Raw genomic sequence first — 25,806 nt, forward strand, 5'->3', positions numbered from 1 at the left:
TATCTGAGATGTAAATACCTTGCAACACTGGCTACAAAAGTGCCATGCGAATGCCTGTTCTCACTTTCAGGTGACATAAACAAGAAGCAGGCAGCAGTATCTCCTGTAAATATAAACAAACTTGTTTGTCTTAGCGATTGGCTGAACAAGAAGGACCGAGTGGACTTGTAGGCTCTAAAGTTTTAGATTGTTTTGTTTGAATGCAGTTATGTAACAAATCTACATTTGTAAGTTACACTTTCACAACAAAGAGATTGCACTACAGTATTTGTATGAGGTGAATTGAAAAATACTATTTCTTTTGTTTATCATTTTTACAGTGCAAATATTTGTAATCAAAAATATAAAGTGAGCACTGCACACTTTGTATTCTGTGCTGTAATAGAAATCAATATACTTAAATGTAGAAAAACATCCAAAAATATTTAATAAATTTCAATTGGTATTCTATTGTTTAACAGTGCAATTAATCACGATTAATTTTTTTAACAATTTTTTGAGTTAATCGCGTGAGTTAACTTTGATTAATCGACAGCCCTAATTTATATCTTTTGATGTGTTCCAATACCCTTCTATCAGGGAGGGAAGAGGTGAGAAGTCACATATTATAACATTGCAGCCATATGACAGTGTCTGCTATGTAGGGCAATGTTTATTTTCTGCCTTCGAACCTCCATCTCCAGGAATCTCTTTTGGTAACTGTCAGGGTTCCTTCCCCAGTCTGAACTCTGGGGTACAGATGTGGGGACCCGCAGCTTAGGTTAAAGCTTCCCCAAGGCACAGATTCCTTTCTTGCCTTGGGATCGCTGCCACCACCAAGTGATTTAACAATCAATCAGGGAAAGGAACACTTGGAGTCCTATTCCCCCCAAATATTCTCCCAAGCCTACACCCCTTTCCTGGGGAAGGCTTGAGCATATATCCTCACCAATTGGTTACAAAGGACTACAGACCCAAACCCCTAGGTCTTAGAACAATGGAAAAATCAGTCAGATTCTTAAAAAGAAGGATTTTATTTAAAGAGGAAAAAGGTAAAAACCACCTCTGTAAACTGAGGCTGGTAGTTAACCTTACAGAGTAGCAGAAAATTCAATGAGCACAGAGGAACCCCCTCTAGCCTTAGTTTCAAAGTTACAACAAAACAGGGATAAACCTCCCTCTAGCAAAGGGAAAATTCACAAGTTGAGAAAACAAAGAAACTAATACGCCTTGCCTGGCTGTTACTTACAAGTTTGAAATATGAGAGACTTGTTCAGAAAGATTTGGAGAACATGGATTGATGTCCGGTCCCTCTTAGTCCCAAGAGCGAACGGCCACAGAAACAAAGAACCCAAAACAAAACCTCTCCCCCCAGCAGATTTGAAAGCATCTTTTGTCCCCATTGGTTCCTTTGGTCAGGTGCCAACCAGGTTACTTGAGCTTCTTAACCCCTTACAGGTAAGGAGGAATTTAGGCTACTCCTATGGTTATGACAGTAACAATTCTTCCTGAGCTTCTCTAAAGTTATCAGAGTTCCATCATGAAGGCCGTTCCTGGTGTGATTGGAGCTGCACATTTGGCTTGCCATTTCTGTCCTCAGCTACTAATTGTCTGTTTTCTTACTGCTCACTGTAGGAGGCAGATGTAGGGGAGGAGGTTGAGATGATGGTGGAGAGCCTCCTGGATGTACTTTTACAGACTCTGCTTACTATCATGAGTAAATCGCAGTCTCAGGAGGCGGTAAGAGGGCAGCGTTGCCCGCAGTGCACAGCCGAAATCACTGTTAGTAACTAACAATCAGGTTCTATTTCCTGCTTCTCTAACGTTCAGCTCCCTTTATCCCACTCCCTCACAACCACCTACACCTCATTACCATCTCTCCTGCATGGGTGATCACAGCTTTCTCTCCTTCCCTTCCCACTCATGAAACCATTCTTTCCACTCTGAAAAGAATCGGTCACAGTGCACTAGTCAGTCTGCTTCACGTTTACATCAGCAACTGATGGGGCCCAGGAAGCTTTCCTCATTGCTATAGTTACTGTCTTGGATTACATTTGAAGTTATGATTGCAAATTATCATTTGGTAGTCTTTGGCATATGCCAATTAGGTGATGATTTAGAGCTCCACCTCTAAATGGGCACCAAAATAACACTGGGAATATCATGATTCCCCACCAGCAGGCCAGTGCCATTCACTTCAGTCCCTGGAGAGATTCTGCTCAACTGATCCATACTTATCACTTCCCACAAATGAAACAGGTGCATCCTTCTGGAGAAGGAAACAACAGATAGGAAATCAAGTGTGTTGCTGAGCTGGGTGGGAGGAAGGGAGCAAAGAGATGAATATAGCACCAAACCTGATCTTTTCAAAGGGTGCTAATAAGCATACAGCTGGCCCAAATTATTCAGCAGCATGGGATAAAGGAATGAGAATTCTTCCCTGTGTTTCACGAAAAGAGGGGGGGGGAGAAGGATAAAAATCCCATCCAGTCTTCTCCCTTCCTGGACTCCTTGCACTACATATTCTATCCTAACCCTATTTTTACTTGATTCAAACACTGAGCAGATATTAGCGCCACTTGTGTTGTCAATCTGTTCTCCAAAACGCTTTCCATCCAGTGTTAATTTTCTTACAAATTGGCTGGGAATTTGAGTGGGTTGTGCAGGTAGATGTACAGTCAGTGCCTCCACACTAGGAATAAAGAGGTTTCCTAACCTCTTGTTAGCTATAATGCAATAAAAACATGAGGTAAATTCCTAATGAAGAAAAGGCAGTTTGTAGGGGCAAGTCTAGGTTTTACCTTCACTTGCTAACATGTGCTAATAAAGTTTGCAGATGATACAAAGCTGGGAGGTATTGCCAATTTAGAGAAGGACCGGGATATCATACAGGAAGATCTGGATGACCTTGTAAACTGGAGTAATAGTAATAGGATGAAATATAATAATGAGAAGTGTAAGGTTATGCATTTATGGATTAACAAGAATTTTAATTATAAGCTGGGGATGCATCAATTAGAAATAACAGAGGAGGAGAAGACCTTAGAGTATTGGTTGATCATAGGATGACTATGTGCCGCCAATGTGATATGGCTGTGAAAAAAGCTAATGCGGTCTTAGGATGCATCAGGAAAAGTATTTCCAGTCGGGATAAGGAGGTGTTAATACCGTCATACAAGGCACTGGTGAGACCTCACCTGGAATACTGTGTGCCATTCTGGTTTCCCATGTTTAAGAAGGATTAATTCAAACTGGAACAGGTACAGAGAAGAGCTGCTTGGATGATCCGAGGAATGGAAAACTTGTCTTATGAAAGGAGACTCAAGGAGCTTGGCTTGTTTAGCCTAACTAAAAGAAGGTTGAGTGGAGATATGATTGCTCTCTATAAATATATCAGAGGGAGAGAGGATTTATTTAATCTCAGTACCAATGTGGACACAAGAACAAATGGATATAAACTGGCCACCAGGAAGTTTAGACTTGAAATTAGACAAAGGTTTCTAACCATTAGAGGAGTGAAGTTTCGGAATAGCCTTCCAAGGGAAGCAGTGGGGGCAAAAGATCTATCTTGCTTTAAGATTAAACTTGATAAGTTTATGGAGGAGATGGTATGATGGGATAACATGATTTTGGTAAGTAATTGATCTTTAACTATTCATGGTAAATAGGCCCAATGGCCTGTGATGGGATGTTAGATGGGGTGGGATCTGAGTTACCCAGGAAAGAATTTTCTGTAGTATCTGGCTGGTGAATCTTGCCCATATGCTCTGGGTTTAGCTGATCGCCATATTTGGGGTCGGGAAGGAATTTTTCTCCAGGACAGATTGGAAGAGGCCCTGGAGGCTTTTTGCCTTCCTCTGTAGCATGGGGCACAGGTCACTTGCTGGAGGATTCTCTGCTCCTTGAAGTTTTTAAACCATGATTTGAGGACTTCAGTAGCTCAGACTATTGGTGAGAGGTTTATTGCAGGAGTGGGTGGGTGAGATTCTGTGGCCTGCGTTGTGCAGGAGGTCAGACTAGATGATCATAATGGTCCCTTCTGATCTTAGTATCTATGGGGAAAAAAAAACACAACTGTCTTTTCTTTACTATGATTTTACATTCTTTTACTTACATCTGTTAGCTAATACATGTACCTGTAAGAACACACCTTTTTCTTAGTAAAGACAAGGTATTAACGTTAAGTGGAGTAGCTCAGAAAAGTTTATAAACATTCCCAAGCACATGGGCAGCTACCTGAGTCCATCTGAAAAATGAACTTGCCCAGGAAACCCCCAGATATAAAATCTCTTCAGAAACATTCTTCATGAACATTCATATTTAGCACAGTATCTGTAATATGTGACACAAGATTAGGTACTTCTTAGAAAATCTTTGCAATAGTTTAAAAATAAATTGTTTCAGTGGCTTAGAGACACAATTGCTACAAGGAGACATGTTTGGTAGTCATAGCAGGGAACTAGTAAGGTGGAGACAGATACCATTCTTGACTGCTACTGACTTGCAACATTATCTTTGACACAATGCCTCACCCCTTTACGCTGTACTCTTCAAAGGTGTACAAGTGGGTGTAGCGGGGCAGGACTCACCCATGTGGTGCCTCCTGCTGGTCATCCAGGGAATTAGTATTCCAGCCTCCAGAGTTCCCTCTGCAAGCCGGTGTCCCTCTTGCCGCTGGGCCCCTAGTCCCTCCTAGACCCCAGTGCCCCCTTTCACACCTAGGTGCTGCCACCTGCAGTACCCCACACAGATCTGGGTCTCCCCTTCCCAGGGAACCACAAACTCTCTACCCCCACCTCACCTCAGTCTATGGCCACTGCCAGTCATCACCTAGCCCGTTTCCTGGGGCCGACTGCAGTGTAAGCACCACTCATCATAGGCAAGGGGAGGTTGGACCTGCTGCCTCTGCCTACCCCTTGGGTTACCCTCTGCAATCCCAGCATCTATTTGGCCTTCCACTAGGCCTGCAGCCTGGGGGGTTTCCAGGCCAGAGCTCCCCAGCTCCTCTAGCCTTCCCCCAGCCCTGCTCCACCTCAGGTACCTTGGTATACTCCCAGCAGCCAGGTCCCTCCCTCTCAACAGGCCAGAGAGAGAGTCCTTCTGTGCCTGGCTTCACTGGCTTTTATAGGATCAGCTGGGTCTATTTGGGGCATGGCCACAGCTGAGGCTGCCTCCCAATCAGCCCAGCTTTTCTGCTGCCCCAGCCCTCTCCCAAGGCCGTTTTAAGCCCTTCCAGGCAGGAGCGGGTGACCACTTTGCTACAGTGGGGATTTTTACTCACCTTTGTAAAGCGCTTTGAGAGGCTATGGTGAAAGGAACTATATAACGGCAAAGTATTATTTACTATGTAAGACCTTGATTTCAGAGTAGCTTCACTTCTCCTACATACTAGGAGAGAGAGAGAGAGAGAGACCCCTTGACTGTCAGTATTGACCATTTAAACTCTGATATTTGTAATAAGTCCTATGAAAGCTGAGCCTCTGAGATTTTTTGCTATGTATTAACAGGAACTAGAGATCATTTGTCATACAGTATTTTTAATCTCTGCACATGAGCTTTTCTTCCATATGCATTGGTGCCATTTCAGACCCCACCTTTTACCTCCTACCTCAGGTTGAATTTTACATCTAAAAAATACTTTGATTGTCTGGACTGAATAATTCTTCATTTACTTGACAGGGAGAGTATGTGTCCTGTCTCTTGTCTCTGCTTCGTCAAATGTCAGACACTCATTTTCAACATTTACTGGACAACTTCCAGAGCAAGGATGAGCTAAAGGTAGGACGTAACATCATGGTTTTTAGAAGCAGCTATTAAATATTATCCTCAGAAATCAGATAGATGACAGTGCAGAAGGTGTTTTCACTTACTCTACTGAGCATCCACATTCACTACAGATATAGTCACTATTTGTTTTATATACTTAGTTTCTTATTATCAGAGAAAAGAATGGTCCAGTGGTTAGGACACTAGCCTAGGAGTTGGGAGTCCCTACCTCTATCCCAGGCTTCCTGTGTGACCTTGAACAAGTCACCGAAGGTATGTCTACATTGCAAAGAAAAACCCATGGTGCCGAATCTCAGAGCCTGGTTCCTTTGGCTTGTGCTCATGGGACTCGGACTGTGGGGCTATAAAGAGCAGTGTAGACATTCACGCTTGGGCTGGAGCTGAGGGGGAGGGTCTCAGACCCTGGGCTCCGGTCTGAGCAGGAACATCTAAATTGCTCTTTTTAGCCCGGCAACCCAAGTCCTGCAAGCCCAAGTCTGTTGACCCAGGCTCTGAGACTGTGCTGAAGGTTTTTCTCTGCATTGTAAACATACCCAGAATGTCTCTGGTATGTCTACACTGCAGCTCAGAGTTGTGATTCCCAGTGTGGTTAGAAGAAAATGGGTACTTGTGGCGCCTTAGAGACTAACTAACAAATGTATTTGAGCATAAGCTCTCACCCTGAGTTAGTGGAGTGTGGCTCTTGTGGCACTAGCAGTGGCTCAGGATAACTGCCCAAGTCCGAGCCTGCCCAACCTCCTCCGTCTGCGCTCAAGTGATTAACCTGAGCCAGCGCCGCAACTTCCACACTGCTATTTTTAGTGTGCTAGCACGAATCTGTCCACTGCACTGGGAATAACACCTCTCAGCTGCAGTTAGTCATACCCATAGCACTTCCCTACCTCATGGCAGTGGTGTGAGGATAAATACATTAAAGATAGCAAGGTGTTCAGATCATATGATAATAGGGAGCAGATAAGTACCTGGGATAGATATCATTATGGTACTTTGTGGAACATAGCTTGAACTACAGACTAGTAGTCTGTACAGACTAGAAAATCCAAAGTAGTTTATTCTGCAACCTATTGAAGGGCATGGAATATACATAGGAGCTCACTTAAAAGGTTTGAAGTTTGTTCTTATGTCAAAAGATAATTATATTCCAAGGCTGACTTTTGCATACCAAGCAGAGAAAAGTCAACAGCAAATTTTAGCTTGGTCTGTTGGAGTAGTGGCCAGCCTACTCTACCTGGTATGCTTCAACAAGCTCCCCAAATTCCCATTTGTGAGTGGTGACCTAAATAATAGCTATTATGAAGATTACGAAGAGAGAGTTGCTTAGTACACTGTTTATGTACCCTCACTGGTGGCTTCCCAACCGTTATCTGTTTTGAGGTGTCCATCTCAAAGGGAGAGAAGCCTATCTGTTACCTTCGCATCAGTATGAAGGCAGCATGTCTCAGATCACAGTAAATGGCTCTGAAGTGCAGATTAACTTCAAGCAGCAATACATAAATCTGATGGAAGTAACAGTCATGCTGCCACTTTCCTTTCACAGTATGATGATGGGGTTATATACAAAATGTTTTTGTGGCTAGTGTGACAGCTCAGTAATAGAGTGAATAGTAATACCAAACTGACACCATGGTAGAAACCTGTTAAAACACTGAACAAACAAGGTGGAACAGGATCTGAAGTGCTTTTGAAAGAGGTTGTCAACTTCCAATTATTGTATATACCAATGAAAATGTATCCTGAGAAAAGCTGGGTGGCTCAGAGATACAGACTTTGGGATAACAGAGTCTCTTACCTCTAGGTTGCTAGGTTGAATGGAGCTCAAATTGGTAGTGATCTAAAGTTAACTTTTGATGACTTTTTCAATAGTGCACATGATAAGAGTTGGCACTCTCATACTGAGTCTTAAGTAGACATGGAATATACATAGGAGTAGAGCTTGTTGGAAATTTTTGTGGAATTTTTAACAGAAAATTCTGGTTTCATCATAATTGAAATATTTCTGAAAAAGTTGTCAGTTTTGATAAAAATTCTCTCAAATTTCAAAACAAACAAATATCATTTCAGTACATCTTTGTTTTAAAATTTAATTTCAGGTTTCAAAATTTTGCTTTGGAATTTGAATTTTTGCTTTGAAATTTCAAAATTTCATTTTGAATTCTATTTTATTTGTACCTGTTTTTGTTGGTACATTATTTTTATATTATGTTATGTCAGTAGTATTGCACATTATGCACTGTAGCTACTGACTCATAATATTATATAATCATTTAAATATTCTATTTTTAATATATTTTTTGAAATCTTAAAGGGAAGCTACTAAGATGTTTCAGTCAGTACTAAGAAGCAGCTGCCTTTAATGATATTTACTACATCTACATGTCATGAAATAATTAAATATAATAAAAATTTAAAAATCAATCAAATTTGAAACAAAGTTTTGAAATTCAAGAATAAAAAAACAAGCTTCCAAAACAAAACTGAGAAATCCAAATTGAAATTTAAAAATTAATGTCTTCCAAAACTGTATTTTTTGGGGTTGGGGGGAATTTCGGGTAATTAGGAAATTTCAAAAATATTTGTTTTCTACTTGAATTAGAAGAAAGGAGTTTTGAAATTTCCCAGAAACCAGAAATTCCAAGTTTTGACCAGCTCTACTGTAAAGTTCACTTAAGAAAAGTTTTGAAGTTGTTCTCACCTGACATCACAAATACCACTGTCACAGCTGGCAACCTTCTTGATAGTCTCAGTAAAAAGACCTGTGATTAAATTGGCTATGGAGATAGAGATTGAATTATGCTGGTGTAACAACAATAATGTATACCCCTTTTATGGGTTAAGAGAGGATTACTGTTATATAAAAGTGAAAAATGAGGCAGATAGTGAGTTGCTAAGTGATTTATTCAGAATCAAAAAGTAAGTCATTGGCAGAGCCAGGATTTGATCTCAGGAGTTTTTCCTCAATCCTTTGTTCAGGACTGCTAGACCACTCTTCTTTCTCCCTTAGGTTTTTTTGCATGATAGACACATACTCTCTCTCTCTCTCTCTCTCTCTCTCTCTCTCTCTCTCTCTGAAGTGGTCCTTTTAGAAACAGACATCGGGGTGGGATGCCTTTAGCAAGTCCTTTCTTCTTCATCATAAATGGGATCTTATATTACCATATTACATAACCTATAAAATAATTTATTTTATTCATTTTTTTATTTTATGACAGGGGTGCCTAGAACCATGAAAACATACCCCTTTTAATATAAATTAAATAAATAACAGTTCCTCCAAAAGGCACACTGAGAACTCAGACCAGAATTCTGCATGACACTACTGAAATGTCATATAGAATAAAGTAAAATAAAGTGCTGCACTGTAAGCTTTAAAATATAGGAGAGTGCACCTGCTGAAAACAACTGTATCTGTCTCATTCCCATACATGCTGCTTCCATGTCCTGAGCTATGTAGCCTAGTGACACAGGGATCAAGCAAGGGAAACATAATTAACTTAATTGTCTTGGCTGTGGCTAGGAAAGTACATTTGCCTACAGCTGCCACTGCTTATTATTCTCTTTTATCTGTGTATTAGGAGTTCCTGCTGAAGATTTTCTGTGTGTTTCGAAATCTAATGAAGATGAGTGTCTTTCCTCGGGACTGGATGGTGATGAGGTTGCTCACCAGCAAGTGAGTATGGACATGTTTAAAGCACTGAATGTTTGTTTGAGAACTCTGGGGGTACTCTACATTAGGGCTTCTCAATCCCAGAGAAACAGTGTGTTTTAGTGGATTGAGGGGTGGGACTCTAGGCAGGAACTCCTCCTGAGTACTAATCCTGGTTCTGCAAAGTTACTTAAGCTATCAGGGCCAAATTAGGGCTTCTGTCAATGAATGATCACTTTCATGTACAAGTTTTACATGCTACCAGTGGGCACACATACTATAGAGTTAATACTATAAATCGCTCTTTTTTCACGAAAACCAAGTGCAAATAGGCTTCCTGTATGTAAATTCTATCACTTATGCACACAAGTGATAGTGAGCTAAAATGATCTGCCCAAAGTTAGTCACATATGGAGTTTATTTACCCCTTTGAACATCTGCATCTTTGTCTGTTTTCCCATCTGTAAAGTTTCGGTAATTGCTTTGCTTAAGTCCATTGCTTTGAAGACAGGCAACACTCTTTAAGTGCTGAGTAGAACTAGACACCAATTCCAGTTATCTATGTCTGTATCCACAATTACCCCACAAATCCTTCCCTGACTGAGGGAGGCATGGTTTCCTCTTGCCATGTGATAAATGCACTTCGTCAATAGTCTGAGGTGCAAGGAGGGATAGCCAAAAAGACTGGCTCTTCCATTTCAGTCAAGTTACTAAAATGGAAGGAGCTGCTGAGGTATACATAGCTCTTGGATATATAGTGCTTGTGGTCTTAATTTTCCTTTTACCCACATTGTTACCTCTCTGGCTTAATCATAGAATATCAGGGTTGGAAGGGACCTCAGGAGGTCATCTAGTCCAACCCCCTGTTCAAAGTGGGACCAATCCCCAATTTTTGCCCCAGATCCCTAAATGGCCCCCTCAGAGATTGGCCTGCTAAACCCAAGGCTCTGAGTTCAATGCTCAAACCACTGAGCTATCCGTTCCCTACCTCTTCATTGTGTCTCAATTTAAAAAACAGCAACAAAACTCACCAAGGAGTTTTCTCGCAGTTTGTTGCTGGTGCACTGCCTGGGGCTACTGCTCCTGACAGAACCAGCATCCCTACAGGTTGTAAACATGCTCTTTGGGTGAAAGACCAGAACAACTCAGCTTAGATCAGTGGCGGACAGGACCGGCTCTAGGCACCAGCAAAGCAAGCACGTGCTTGGGGCGGCACAATTCCAGGGGCGGCGTTCCAGCCACCGGTTGGTTTTTTTTTTTTTGTTTCTTTTTTGCTTCAGCAATTGCTGGGACAGCAATTTTTTTGCTTAGGGCGGCAAAAACTCTAGAGACGGCCCTGGTGGTGGACTCAATTTTTTTTTAGAAAAGGAGGGGCATACCACAGTCCCTACACCAGGTGACAAGGTATCAGATTGAAATCATTATTTCTTGATTATGCAGTTGTCATTTGGGCTCGAATTTTTTAGTTTTGTTTTTTATTTTTGCCTTGTCAAGCTTTTTCTGTTGTTTTTAGGAGGTAGCAGCAGTAGGCTGGGGTTACCTACTAGTGTCTCATTTTATTAGCTAACCTAACTGTAGCATCACAGTTGACTAACTGAAGTACTGGAGGGGTCCACATTGCAAGATGATGTCATGGACCTCTTCCTGAAGGCTGATTGGTCAGCTGTGGTTGTTAGGGGGCTTATTCCTTCACCCACTTACTTCCCTGGTCCTTCTCACATGAACAGAGAGCAACAATACCCAAAGTCCAAAGGTGCAAACAATTCGATGTTTATTGGGGTGAACTTCCAGCAAGCATGATTCCAGTTTCCTTCCTTAGTGTCCCCCTTCCCAGCTCTGACACCACAGAGCCTTACACCTGTGTCCCTGTTCCCATTCCTGCCCTTAGCCTAAACATGATTCCAATTTCCCCACCCCCATTCCCTGTTCCCATTTCCCCCTTTAGCAAAACACGATTCCAATTTCCCCACCCCCATTCCCTGTTCCCATTTCCCCCTTTAGCAAAACATGATTCCAATTTCCCCACCCCCATTCCCTGTTCCCATTTCCCACCCACCCACTTCCTGATTGACTGCAGACTATATAGTAAAACTTGAGTTCTGCTTAGCTATACCTTAACCAATCATTTTCCTGAAATGTAACTAACCAATCCTAACATATGGTAACATGATTATGTAACCAATTATATCCCACTACCTCAATTAGTTTACACGCAGCAAAATTAATTATACAGCAGACAGGAACAATCACAGAACCAGACAGAGATTATACAGACAAACTATAGCAAAGTGGGAACTATTATGACAAAACAATACAGAAGTGAGGATTTTACATCCCAGCTATTGATAAGTGAGTTCTTGCCAGACAGGATGCTATCAAACTAAGTTTCCTTTTACATTTTCTAGGCACTTCCCTTTCTCTGGAGGCGATAGGCACTATCAGGACAGGAGTATATTCCTAACAGCCCAATAGCACCTTATTTCAATGTGACTAGTTTGGAATGTGAGGAGGTGACCCGTCACTTCCCAGCTTATGGCTGCCTCTGTTGCTTAGCCAAAGATCTTAGCCTAAGCACAGGGCCTCAGACTGTCACAGTAAGAGAAGGACCTTACACTGGCAGACAGTGATTTTGATTCTTTCTTTTATACCTCTAACTAGCCAAGTGATAAGAATACACTTAAATTCTTAGAGTATAGGGCTTTACAGACAGGCCTGAATATCTATATTATAACAGTGGTGTTGTATGCTCTGTGAGTTCACAGTGCTAACGAGAAGTGAAAGAAGTAGCTATAGATGTTGTGAACCCCCAGGTTACATGCTGTACTACAGGACAAGAGAAATCCATATAAAGTAAAAAAGACCTGGTTACCTAGATAACCTCATCCTGCTGGCGCTGCTTAGCTGGAAATCTCTTCAGGTTGAAATAAGGTGCATTTATCAATGTCGCTGAAAGTATCACATGAATGAGATGCTGAGCTTTAGCCTATTTCTTTTTTATACCAAAGCAAATTAGACTTCATTAATTCTTGCATGTTGTTACATGATTTATTCCCATTTAATTAAAGGCATTTCATAGAATATCAGGATTGGAAGGGACCTCAGGAGGTCATCTAATTCAACCCCCTGCTCAAAGCACCTACAAACATATTTACGTTTCCCAGTGAACCCAGAGCTTACAAAATATTACCCAAAATGTACAGAGGAGATCAATTTACAGCAAAGTCCAAAAACCGTAGAGGATTGTGCCTACCTGATTTTTGATTAAAGAAATGCACAGAAACAAAAATAAATAAGTTATGTTTGTTCTTTTATTTATTAACTGCAGTACTGGACTTTTCAAAATAAACTCATCAATTACAAAGATATTCTTCAGTTTCCAATATCTACAATAGTTCAGGAAAACATATTTGTGAATTCGTCCTTGCATTATTTAATTTTAAGTCTTTGTTAAAAAAAAAAACAAAATACAGTGACCTTTATGGTGATATCTAGAAATGACTGCATAAAGAAAGAGTGCCAAAATGCATTTTGAAATGTAACAGAAAGCACCAGTGCTCAGAGCCATTCAAAAACTCTCTGAATGTAATTTGTACTGCTGATTGAAGACGATCTTTTTTTTAATTATAGTATCATAGTTACCACAGTCCAGTACCTGTCTTCTGCCCTGCACAAGAACTTCACAGAAACAGACTTTGATTTTAAGGTAAGGATTGAGATCTAGAAAATTTCATGACAGCCTTTAAAACCAGCAGCAATGCAGGAACAGTGGCTACTCTATGTTAATAGATTATGTTCACTGTGTTCATTAGCTCAGAAAATAAACTAGCTGATACAGACAGTAATCAAACTCTGCTGAGGCTTTGACTGAACTGGAAAATCCCAGAAGAGCAGAAGCATTATGAACTAATGGTACGAAAAGTGAGACTGCTTGCATTGGCTAAAGTCAAGAATGTATAGTGTCTAATGTAATTCAAAGCACACTCTATGTTGTGGTTTAGGGTATGAAAACGTGTTCACTAGGAATATTTGAAACTGCCAAACTCATTTCACTTTTGGCCTAATGCAGAGTTGAATTCAGGTGTCAAGAGGTGAAAGGCCTATGTCTGAAGCCCCACCACTCCGTTGCTGCTGGATTCTTTTAATTGTCATTCCCTCCAGTATTTGTATAATTCTTGGCACTGATTTAACTTAGTTTATTATTACATCTGGTTTATGAGACATAATTACCTATTTTCCTCTGACTTAAGGTGGAACAACCTGATGCCTTCTGTAAAATGTAAACATGGCATGTATGTTTGTGTTCAGAACTTGTTCTGCCTTTGGACTGTCATGTGTTTAATTTCCTTCCTGTTTTCTAGGTGTGGAACTCCTATTTCAGCTTGGCAGTTCTGTTTATAAACCAGCCAAGCCTGCAGCTAGAAATTGTCACTCCAGCTAAGAGAAAGAAGATTCTGGACAAGTAAGAATATGATCTCCTTGCCTCCAAAACTCTGATTTTTGACATAACCTCAAAAGTAGGACGTAGGTTTTTATCACAAAATCCCATACATTACAGGCAGTGAGAGGAATCATCCCAGAAAAATCATACGTAGAGGTCATAGGACAAGTATGCAACAATTTGATGAATCCCTTGGTGTTCTTAAAAAGTATAACCTTGGTTTAAATATTGATTTAATTTCATTAAATCACCAACTTGCTGTATTTTGTCCCATTAAGGGATTGTCTATGCCGTCTCTTTCAGATACGGCGACATGCGAGTGATGATGGCATATGAGTTATTCAGCATGTGGCAGAACCTGGGTATGTCTCTTTGTCTCCTATTCTCCTTTTAATCACCAAAACTAAAGTTGTTTAAAAATTGCATTACTAATATTCAGCTTTAGTGCTGTGACACCACAGAGCTTATGCTGGGTCTTGTAGTTTCTTCAGGAATTTTCAACTAAAAAAAATGACTTTCTGAATAGCTCTATGGTGATATTTTTCTCATTTGAAATAACTCATTCCTATGAATTTGAATACTTTACTCTCAAATCTTATAGTGACTGGTTTCAACAGCTTTTCTTTGGTATTCCCAGATGATGTACTGCATTAGCATTTGGAAATCCATGCTGTTGTGCTGCAATCTAGTCTAGTACTTGAGATACGGTTGTACACTCTTGACTTTAATCTGGTCTATGACTGCATTGCTGAAACTAAACCTTTACAGCTGTGTCCAATTTCATCCATTTGCAAATGGTACAACAGAACAAGTCAGGGTGATGCAGAATTCTAAAAGTGCACAGCTAGCGATCATGTACAGAAGAGACATGCAGTAAGAGACATGCATATTTATGAGTGCTTTATTAATGTGTCTGATAAGTATAATAACAAATTCTCTAAAAAGAAAAGGAGTACTTGTGGCACCTTAGAGACTAACAAATTTATTTGAGCATAAGCTTTCATGAGCTACAGCTCACTTCATTGGAATGCATCAAGTACTCTTTTTCTTTTTGCGAATACAGACTAACACGGTTGCTACTCTGAAACAAATTCTCTGTTTCTGGTTAAAAAAACGCAAAAGTTTGCCCACGATTATCCAATAGTTGTTACACCAGTTGTAATAGACTTTACATTTCTGTAAGTCATTTGAGTTTGTACCACGTGATATTTTGATTGACACTGGAATGTTACTAAATCAACACAGCATATATTGAATCTGCTAAAACTAGCTAACTGATAGCTCACAAAATGTAATTGTAAATGGGGAAGCATAATCAGGCAAACGTGTTCTTAGTGGGGCCCCACAGAGATCATTTCTTGGCCCTATGCTATTTAACACATTTATCTGTCTGGGAAGAAAACATACAATCATTCCTGGTAAAGTTTGTGGATGACACAAAGATTGGGTAGTAAATAATGAAGAGGATAAGTCACTGCTACAGAATGATCTGGATCACTTGGTGAACTGGGTGCAAGCAACAAATAAGCTTTTAATGTGGCTACATGTAAAATCCTACATCTAGGAACAAAGAATGTAGGCCTTACTTCTAGGATGGGGGAATTCTGTCCTGGCAAGCAGTGACTCCAAAAGTACTTGGGGGGCATGGTGGATAATCAGCTGAACAAGAGCTCGCAGAGTAAAGCTATGGCCAAAAGCGCTAATGTGTTTCTTGATTATTAAAAAACAGGGAATGTTGACTAGGAGTAGAGGGGTTATTTTACCTCTATATTTGGCACAGGTGCAACCGCTACTGGAATATAGTGCCCATTTCTGGTGTCCAAAATTCATGAAAGACATTGATATTAATTGGAAAGGATTCAGAGAAGAGCCACAAAAATGATGAAAGGATTGAAAACATGCTATATAGTGAAGGACTCAAGGAGCTCAATCTGTTATCTTAACAGAGACAATATTAAGGGGTGATTTGATCTCAGTCTATAAGAATCTACTTATGGAACAGGTAACAGAGGGCTCTTCAATCTGGCAGACAAAGGCATAACAAGATCTAGTGGCTGGAAATTGCAGCTAGACAAATTCACCCTAGAAATAAGGCATAAATTTTTAACAGCGAGGGTAGTTATCCATTGGAACAATTTACCAAGGGTTGTGGTGGATTCTCCATCACTGCCAATTTTAAAATCAAGATTGGATGTTTTTCTAAATGATATGGTCTAGTTCAAACAGGAATTAATTCAGGGAAATCCTGTGGCCTGTGTTATACATGAGGTTAGATTAGATGATCACAGTGATCCCTTCTGGCCTCCTTATAATCTACAAAACTATGAATTGTACTTATTTCTGATCTAAATAACATCTTTTGGTTGAAGTGAGCTGGGGTGCAGCATAGCATCTTATGACATGTGCCCCATCACATTGGCAGGGAATGTATCACATTGACTTCACTGTATTAGTTATGTTAGAAACACACTTTGCTTCTCATTATTTGTCTGAAAAATAGATAGCAATATTCATGAAATTGTTAACAGGCTTAAACAAATGTCACATGCAGCTTAAAAGACAAAATCTAGTATGTCTAAATTGTAATCATCCAGATCATGATTTTGAGGAATACACCAAAGTGTCTGCTTTATGCTTCACATGCAGAATGACAGAAATGAAATAAGAAAGGGAGTACTTGTGGCACCTTAGAGACTAACAAATTTATTTGAGCATAAGCTTTCATGAGCTACAGCCGGATGAAGTGAGCTGTAGCTCACGAAAGCTTATGCTCAAATAAATTTGTTAGTCTCTAAGGTGCCACAAGTACTCCTTTTCTTTTTGTGAATACAGACTAACACAGCTGCTACTCTGAAACCTGAGAAATGAAATAGGAGTTTTAATATTGCAGAGTTAATGACATATGCTCCCCATAGGGATTAAAATTATCATCTCTTTAAATCAAAATCATGCTTTTCTGCTTTTCCTGATTTGTTTATTTCTCTTTTCCTACCCCTGCCTTTTTGCAGTTGTGGGACCACCTAAGAGACTGATTAATTTACTAGAGGAAAACCTCCAATATGTAGGTGTATGTTGGATTCCCAATTTAATCTGAAAGATAATTTTGTGGAGAAGTGATATCTCAAAACAATATTGCCCTATCAATGTTTTTTTCAGATAATTTTGTTTTATTTACTAAAGTTTTACAGTGGAAGCACACTATAAAAATAATTGCTAACAATGCTGTATATTTCTGCTACCTAGAGGTGACACTGTTTCGTTCAAAGTCAAGGTCCTTGTCCATTCAATTGCAAATTTCATACCACTAAGGTTAAGGAACTCTAAAAAGTATAAAGGACCTGTAGCTGATCCATTAAATACTATTATCACAGTTCCTTTGAAAAATCCCTTTCTCCTTAGGAGCCAGAGCCTCCAAAACGGCAGTGGAATCTCTCCATCTTCTCTGGCAGAATTAATGCTTCTGACACATAAAGGTGAAGCAGATATTGAATGAGTTTCCCTGTACGATCTGCAGTTTCTGCTAAATGTAAAGACTAATTAATGTAAAGATAACCAGGCAGACTTCACCATGGAAAACTTAAAGTACCATTGATTTGATAATTTTTGGAGAAAGAACCTGTTTGCTTCTTTATGCTTAATGCAGGGACAAGTTGCATGTGTCTTTACCATATAGTCTCACCTTCTTCTCAACAGGGAATAATAAAAAAGGAAGGCTTTCATTAAATGTAAATTGCTTTGTGTTGCCCAGGTGAACATAAAATTCACTTTATTCCGGGAATGATTGGCCCCTTCCTTGGTGTCACACTGGTCCCACAGACAGAGGTCCGCAACATCATGATCCCCATCTTTCATGACATGATGGACTGGGAGCAGAGGAAAAATGGCAACTTCAAACAGGTGATATGGTTTTTCAGGCTCTTGCTATATCCTCTCTGTTGTTCTGCCCTTCTGCAACACTGCACTAGAAGTACTGATAGTTTGTTTCTGAATGTGAGGGAGCAGTTGACGTGGATGGATGGATAGATAGATAGATACTAATTAAAAAGTAACATCCTTTACAACACTGCTACCAAAGTCCCACCATTATATGAACATTTCCATAAGGCATTTTCTCCTATTAATACAGAACACAGTGTTGCATTCACTGCACAGGGAGCAAGGGAAAGTGGATTCTCCTTCCGAATGGTAAAAACAATGGATGCTTCTAAACCATATGTGATGAGGTATTCTAGTGCTTGCAGTGTTTTACTAGGAGTCAAGACTCCTATTCCTGGCCCTGCTGCTAACTTTCTGTATGACCTTGGGTTAGTCACCTAGGGCCAGATTTGTAAAGATATTTAGTTTTCCCATCTGTACAATGAGTACCATGTGATTAATAAAAATACATAGAGTGCTTTGAAATCTTTGGATGAAATACCCTGTATGGCTTTATGTGCATTGAGACTTTTTAACAATTTTCCTACCATTGGCCTATCAAAAGTGCATCTCCACAGATGTTAGCTACAATGAGAGTGTAGCCTGATGTCTGGTTTTGTGTCTTTTAAACTATAAGCCCTCTGAGGCAGGCATTTTCTTATCTGTGGCACATATCTTGCAAACACTTAAGCACATGATTGAATTCAAGCCCATGAGTAATCCTGTTGATCTCAAAATTTACTAATACATGTTTACTAATGATAATAATAATGTTTTCAGGATTTAGCTTATTGTTATGATTACTATTTACTAACAAAATCTACATTTTGTAGCAAAAGGCATCCACTTTAAAGAAGAGGGAAAAAATCAATAAAGGCACATTGCATTGAATGTAAAGAAATGCCACTTTACACTCTAAAGGGACTTAGCAAAAGGCTACGTTCTCCTCCTTGCTCTTCTTTATGGCAACTGACCCATGTCATAGTAAAGTGTATCGTTATGGTCAGAAACTAAACTAAAAATGTGCACCTTGTTAATACAAACACCTACTCTCTGTGACTCTTCTGGAGCTTAGGCTAGTGGCACAAATAAATGTTTTCTGCTGTGAGTACTGGAAAGCCAATGTGCTGTAATGATGGTAGAGCAAATGTGTTTTATTCTGTCTCATGCTCCATCAACAAAATTGTCAAGTGAGTTATGATTCCAGAATCTTTGTTAGTGATCACTAAAGCAAGAAAAAGCACTGCTTAGTGTTTTCCCTAACTTGGCTTATTATTATGCATCACAATTGAAAAGAGTGATCAGTTGGGTGAACAATAAACCATCTTTCTCTCCTCCCCGCCCCCCGACCCCAAGCCTTTGGCTTCCTGCTCCCAGCTTCTACTCTCCTAGAAGGTTTCATTCCTGCTGACAAAAACTTCTGCCCGCAGGTCTCTGAGATTAGGGCGCTTACCTCGGAGCCTCCCTATACGGTGTTTTACAAGGACAAGGTCCAGCTGTGACTGTGTCCAGCTTTCCTGCCCAAGATAGCTTCACAGTTTCATACAAACCTGGACATATACTTACCTGTCTTCTTTCCAAAATCTCATAAGTCAGAAGAGGAGTGAAAATTACACTCTGTGGACGTCAGGATCGCACTAGCCTGTTACACTTAAAGGACCAAGCCATTCCGTAAGTCGACACAGTTGTTCATTGTAGTGGCGGACAGGATGAAAAGTCTTCCAGTGTCCGCCTAAGAGAATTTCATCATGGATTACCACCTGCATCCTTGTCTGCTATGATCTGGCTAAAGTGCTTCCACCGGCGACTGTAACCGCCACTTGACTAGGGCACAAGCCTCGGCAACAGCCTTCCTGGCCTAAGTGCCGATTCAAGATATCTGCAGGGCCACTGGTTGTCTATCCACACGTTTACGTCTCATTACGCACTCACCCAGCAGGTCCATGACGATGCTGGTTTTGGTAGACCAGTGTTGCAAGCCACATGACTGAACTCTAAGGATACTGCCTGTGAGTCACCTAGAATGGAATTGACATGAGCAAGCACTTGAAGAAAAACAGTTACCTACCTTTCGTAACTGTTGTTATTTGAGATGTATTGTTCATGTCCATTCCATTATCTGCCTTCCTACCCCTCTGTCGGAGTTGCTGGCAAAAAGGAACGGAGAGGTGTAGGGCCGGCAATGCCTATATACCGCCGCATGAGCGCAGCACTCCAGAGGGCACCACAGCCAACCCTACGGATACCGCTAATCAAAATCTCTGACGACTGTGCAGGTGCATGCGCACACATCTAGAATGGAATGGACGTGAGCAATACAGCTTGAAGAACAAAGTTCTTCTTCAAGTGCTTGCTCATGTCCATTCCATATTAGGTGTGTGTGCTTGCCACGTGCACCAGTGCCAGAAGTTTTTCCCTCAGCAGTATCCATGGGGGACCGGCTCTTGTGCCCTCTGGAGTGGCACCCGCATCGCATGGTATAAGGGGCGCCGCTGACGCCTCCCACCCTCAGTTCCTTCTTGTCGCCAGTGACGGTGCTGGAATATCTGCTTCTTTGGCTAGCGTTGTTTCGTTCTTTGTTCTTGCAAACTTTGAAATCCTGTAAAATAGTTATATATAGTTAGTAGTTTCTTAGTTACCTTTAGTAGTAGTTCTCAAACATTTCATTAGTCACAAATGGGACCCAGACAGGGGTCAGGACGTGCCACAGTCCCCAGGCTTTAAGCCCTGCGATTGCTGCAAACAGCGTATGCCCATTATCAATCCACATATCAGCTGCCTAAGGTGCTTAGGTGAAGGGCACGTAAGTGACAAGTGCTGTATCTGCAAGTCCTTCAAACCTAGGACGAAGAAGGAGCGCAATATCCATCTAAGAGCACTCCTAATGGAGTCGACACTCACTCCAGCACCAGAGCAGCGGTCTGACTCCACACCAAGCACCATGGCCTCCATGTGCAGTGCTCCCCAGGCGCTGTCCACAAGCTGGCACCAGTCTCCTTCCATGGCTTCAGTCAAGAAACCGAAAAAGACTGTGAGGGGAAGATCTCCTACCCCTGGCAAGGGAAAGGAAAGGGCAGGGGGCGAGCCAAGATCCGTGCCGGGCAACTCAACATCCCCCTTGGGAAGTCGGGCCCCAGCTCAAGTTGAGTGGTGCAGGCCATCCCATGCTTTGCCTGCAGCTCCAGATAGCAGTTCAGGCCCCAGCCAGCATCAGGTGCCATCGATACCTGAAGCCCTTCAAGCAGCTCAGGAGATCCTGATGCTCCCAGTGCCACCCTCACCAGCTTCCGTGGTACCCTGGTCTTGTGGAAAACCCGAGTTGGGATCTATGCGTGTGTCCCTGCCTCAGCGGTACCATTCCCCATCAAGATGGACATCCCGCCAGTGTTTGCCCGCCTGCAGCCGCCATGCCTCAGCACTGGAGGGGCAGGCTCAGCAGAGCCTTCTGCAGTCCCCACACAGGGAACACCGGTCAAGGGACTCGAGGCGTACCTCTCCGGTAGATAGGCATAGACCCTCTGAGGCACAAGCCTCGCAGCAAGAACTCCGGGACCAGCCCCAACTATCTCCAAGGGCTCGTTACCAATCCCAGGACCAATCAAACACGAGATACCGCTGATCACCGGGCCATAATGGCCCATCTCCAAAAGGAAGGTCGCCCTACTCAGGACGATCCTCCCGGCAATTGGCCCGTAGTAGCTCACGGTCCCTTTCGGGTTGTCCACCGAGGCCCAGCAGTCTGTGCAGGACCTATCCTTCGATGGCCGGACCCTATTTGCAGAGCAAACAAACAGCAAATTGCATGGCCTCAAGGACTCCCACAACACCATGAAAACCCTGGATCTCTACGTCCCAGCCCCGGCGCGTAAGCGGTTCAAACTGGAGCAGCTGCAGGGCCAGGGGAGCCAGCCTCAGCAGGACCAGCCCCATAAATGAGCCAAGGGCTACAAGTGCTGCCCGAGCCACCCGCCTCCACCCTCTGCCCAGTCGGGCTCGACCCATAATAAGCAGGGGACCAAACAGTCATTTTGAGGGTGCGTCCGAGGGCGACCTAACAGATTATTCCCCAGACCCATCTTTCCCAGTGTTCTCCAACCACCTTTCTCTCTTCCTACCTGCCTGGACAGCTATAACCTCTGATGGAAGGGTCCTCAGCATAGTGGAACAGGGTTATACCCTCCAGTTCCTTTCTACCCCCACCCCTTCCCACCCGCCTTCCCCATCCCTCTTCAGGGACCCCTCTCATGAGAGTCTCCTCACGCAGGAGGAAAAGGGGTTGCTACAACTGGGTGCAATGGAAGAAGTTCCTCTCGAGCACTAGAACAAGGGTTCTATCTCAATACTTTTTAATCCCAAAGGCCAAGGGTGGTCTGTGGCCCATCTTGGACCTGCAAGACCTCAACAAGTACCTAAAGAAGCTAAAGTTCTGCGTGGTCTCTCTGGCTTCTACTATCCCCTCCCCGGATCTGGGAGACTGGTATGCCGCCCTCAACTTGAAGGATGTATACTTCCATATGGCGATCTTTCAAGGACACAGACGCTTCCTCCAGTTTATGGTGTGGCCCCACTACTTCCAATTTGCGGTCCTCCCGTTCAGCCTGGCTACAGCACTGAGGGTGTTCACCAAGTGCATGTCAGTGGTAGCAGCTTACCTCAGGCGCCGAGGTATCCAGATCTACCCAGACCTTGATGACTGGCTCGTCAAGGGCAGCTCCAGGTCTCGAGTGCAAAGGGATGTCACGGTGCTTCAAGCTATGTGTTACTCTCTGGGTCTAGAGGTAAACGACGGAAAGTTGATGTGCGTGCCAGTGCAGAGGATAGAATTAATTGGCGCGGTCCTCGACTCGACCTGTACAGGACGTTCCTGCCCCTGGAAAGGTTCCACACATTGACGAACCTCATCGCGGAAGTCTCCACATTCCCTCTGATTTGAGCCAGGGTCTGTCTGTGCCTGCGGGGCCATATGACAGCATGCACTTACGTGGTCCGACTCTGGCGGACCAGCTCGGCAGGGACTTCTCCTCTCACCACAAGTGGTCACTCCATCCAGAGGTAGCCTGAATGATCTTCCAAAGGTGGGGAACGCCCCAAGTGGACCTGTTCACTACCAGACAGAACAGGAAATGCCACTGGTTTTGTTCTTGGCAAGGTCTGAGCAAGGGCTCCCTCTCCTATGCCTTCCTCCTGTCGTGGTCAGGGAGCCTGACCCGCTGCGTTCCCTACGTATTCCCTCTGATTTCACTCATCAGCAGGGCCCTGGCAAAGATCAAGAGAGACAAGGCACAGGTCATCATGATCGCCCTGACGTGGCCTTGCCAGCACTGGTTCAGCATGCTCACAAGCCTGTCAGCAGCCCCTCCCTGGCCCCTGCCCAACCGACCGGACCTGCTGTCACAGGATCACAGTCGACTCCTGTACCCAAACCTCGGGTCCCTCCACCTCTTGGTATGGATGCTGTGTGGCTGAACCCGGAGGAGCAGACCTGTTTGGAAGGAGTCCAACAGGTCCTCCTGGAAAATAGGAAGCCCTCAACTAGACTGACTTACCTGGCCAAGTGGACGAGGTTTTCCCGCTGGGCATCCGAACGGGGCATCTCTCCCTCACATTTCTCCATACAGGCTGTCCTGGACTACCTTCTCCATTTGAGGAACCAGGGCCTGGCACACTCTTCCATTAGAGTGCATCTCGCGGCCATCTCCGCTTTTCACCTGCCAATCCAACGACCGTTGGTGTTTTCCCATAACATGATGGTCAGATTCCTGAGAGGGCTTGGGAGACTCTTCCTGCAAGTACGGGCTCCTGTCCAGCAGTGGGAACTTAACTTGGTCCTCTCTAGGCTCACTGGCCCATCCTTTGAGCTGCTGGGTTCCTGCTCCTTTTCCCACTTGTCATGGAAGGTTGTGTGCCTGGTGGCGGTGATGTCAATGAGATGGGTCTTCGAAATTAAAGCCTTGACCTCAGAAACTCCATACGTGGTGTCAAGGTTCCTTCCCCACTCTGAACTCTAGGGTACAGATGTGGGGACCTGCATGAAAAACCCCTTAGCTTATTTTTACGAGCTTAGGTTAAAACTTCCCCAAGGTACAAACTATTTTACCTTTTGTCCCTGAACTTTATTTCTGCCACCACCAAGCATCTAACAAATATAACAGGGAAAGAGCCCACTTGGAAACGTCTTTCCCCCCAAAATCCCCGCAAGCCCTACACCTCCTTTCCTGGGGAAGACTTGATAAAAATCCTCACCAATTTGCACAGGTGAACACAGACCCAAACCAAGAATCTACATTCCATTCAGCACAACTTATTTTATCAGCCATTTAAACAAAACAGAATCTAACGCATATTTAACTAGATTGCTTACTGACTTTTTACAGGAGTTCTGACCTGCATTCCTGCTCTGGTCCCGGCAAAAACAACACACAGACAGAGAGAACCCTTTGTTGCCCCCCCCCTCCAGCTTTGAAAGTATCTTGTCTCCTCATTGGTCATTTTGGTCAGGTGCCAGCGAGGTTGTCTTAGCTTCTTAACCCTTTACAGGTGAAAGGGTTTTTCCTCTGGCCAGGAGGGATTTAAAGGTGTTTACCTTTCCCTTTATATTTATGACACATGGTCTTCTAAAAAGATAAAGTTCTTTGTGGCCCTACCCAGCCTTCCTGCCAAAGGTAGTCTCCACCTTCTATATGAACCAGGACATCTTCCTCCAGCGTTCTATCCCAAACCGCACAAAACCAGTGAAGAGAGGCATCTTCATGCCCTGAGGGCCTTGGTTTTCTACTTAGAACGTACCAAGCCTTTCCGTAAATTGACTCAACTCTTCATCGCTACAGCAGATAGGATGAAGGCGACCAGCTTGGCTTAATGGTGAAATCCTAGCGGATCTGAAACATAAAAAAGAAGCTTACAAGAAGTGGAAGGTTGGACATATGACCAGGGAAGAGTATAAAAATATTGCTCAGGCATGTAGGAATGTTATCAGGAGGGCCAAATCGCACCTGGAGCTGCAGCTAGCCAGAGATGTCAAGAGTAACAAGAAGGGTTTCTTCAGGTATGTTGGCAACAAGAAAAAAGCCAAGGAATGTGTGGGCCCCTTACTGAATGAGGGAGGCAACCTAGTGACAGAGGATGTGGAAAAAGCTAATGTACTCAATGCTTTTTTTGCCTCTGTCTTCACGAACAAGGTCAGCTCCCAGACTACTGCACTGGGCAGCACAGTATGGGGAAGAGATGGCCAGCCCTCTGTGGAGATAGAGGTGGTTAGGGACTATTTAGAAAAGCTGGACGTGCACAAGTCCATGGGGCCGGACGAGTTGCCTCCGAGAGTGCTGAAGGAATTGGCGGCTGTGATTGCAGAGCCATTGGCCATTATCTTTGAAAACTCGTGGCGAACCGGGGAAGTCCCGGATGACTGGAAAAAGGCTAATGTAGTGCCAATCTTTAAAAAAGGGAAGAAGGAGGATCCTGGGAACTACAGGCCAGTCAGCCTCACTTCAGTCCCTGGAAAAATCATGGAGCAGGTCCTCAAAGAATCAATCCTGAAGCACTTGCATGAGAGGAAAGTGATCAGGAACAGCCAGCATGGATTCACCAAGGGAAGGTCATGCCTGACTAATCTAATTGCCTTTTATGATGAGATTACTGGTTCTGTGGATGAAGGGAAAGCAGTGGATGTATTGTTTCTTGACTTTAGCAAAGCTTTTGACACGGTCTCCCACAGTATTCTTGTCAGCAAGTTAAGGAAGTATGGGCTGGATGAATGCACTACAAGGTGGGTAGAAAGCTGGCTAGATTGTCGGGCTCAACGGGTAGTGATCAATGGCTCCATGTCTAGTTGGCAGCCGGTATCAAGTGGAGTACCCCAAGGGTCGGTCCTGGGGCCAGTTTTGTTCAATATCTTCATAAATGATCTGGAGGATGGTGTGGATTGCACTCTCAGCAAATTTGCGGATGATACTAAACTGGGAGGAGTGGTAGATACGCTGGAGGGGAGGGATAGGATACAGAAGGACCTAGACAAATTGGAGGATTGGGCCACAAGAAATCTGAT

The 25,806-nt window shown here is 42.9% G+C and overlaps 1 protein-coding gene across 2 annotated transcripts in view; it reads left to right on the plus strand.

Annotated features, from left to right (window-relative positions):
* The window catches only part of DOCK3 (dedicator of cytokinesis 3), a 585,745-nt gene that overhangs the window by 487,317 nt on the left and 72,622 nt on the right, over positions 1 to 25,806 (plus strand). Inside the window, exons 26-32 of one of the 2 annotated variants that reach the window (XM_084634267.1) lie at positions 1,615 to 1,761; positions 5,659 to 5,757; positions 9,339 to 9,433; positions 13,037 to 13,112; positions 13,768 to 13,868; positions 14,151 to 14,209; positions 17,596 to 17,744. In XM_084634267.1, coding sequence (XP_084490393.1) covers positions 1,615 to 1,761; positions 5,659 to 5,757; positions 9,339 to 9,433; positions 13,037 to 13,112; positions 13,768 to 13,868; positions 14,151 to 14,209; positions 17,596 to 17,744 — 726 coding nt within the window. The remainder of the gene's footprint in view (positions 1 to 1,614; positions 1,762 to 5,658; positions 5,758 to 9,338; positions 9,434 to 13,036; positions 13,113 to 13,767; positions 13,869 to 14,150; positions 14,210 to 17,595; positions 17,745 to 25,806) is intronic. The other variant, XM_084634266.1, reaches the window with a different exon arrangement.

Source organism: Lepidochelys olivacea, assembly GCF_965140295.1.
Source record: "Lepidochelys olivacea isolate rLepOli2 genome assembly, chromosome: 7".
Classification (NCBI taxonomy): Eukaryota; Metazoa; Chordata; order Testudines; family Cheloniidae; genus Lepidochelys; species Lepidochelys olivacea.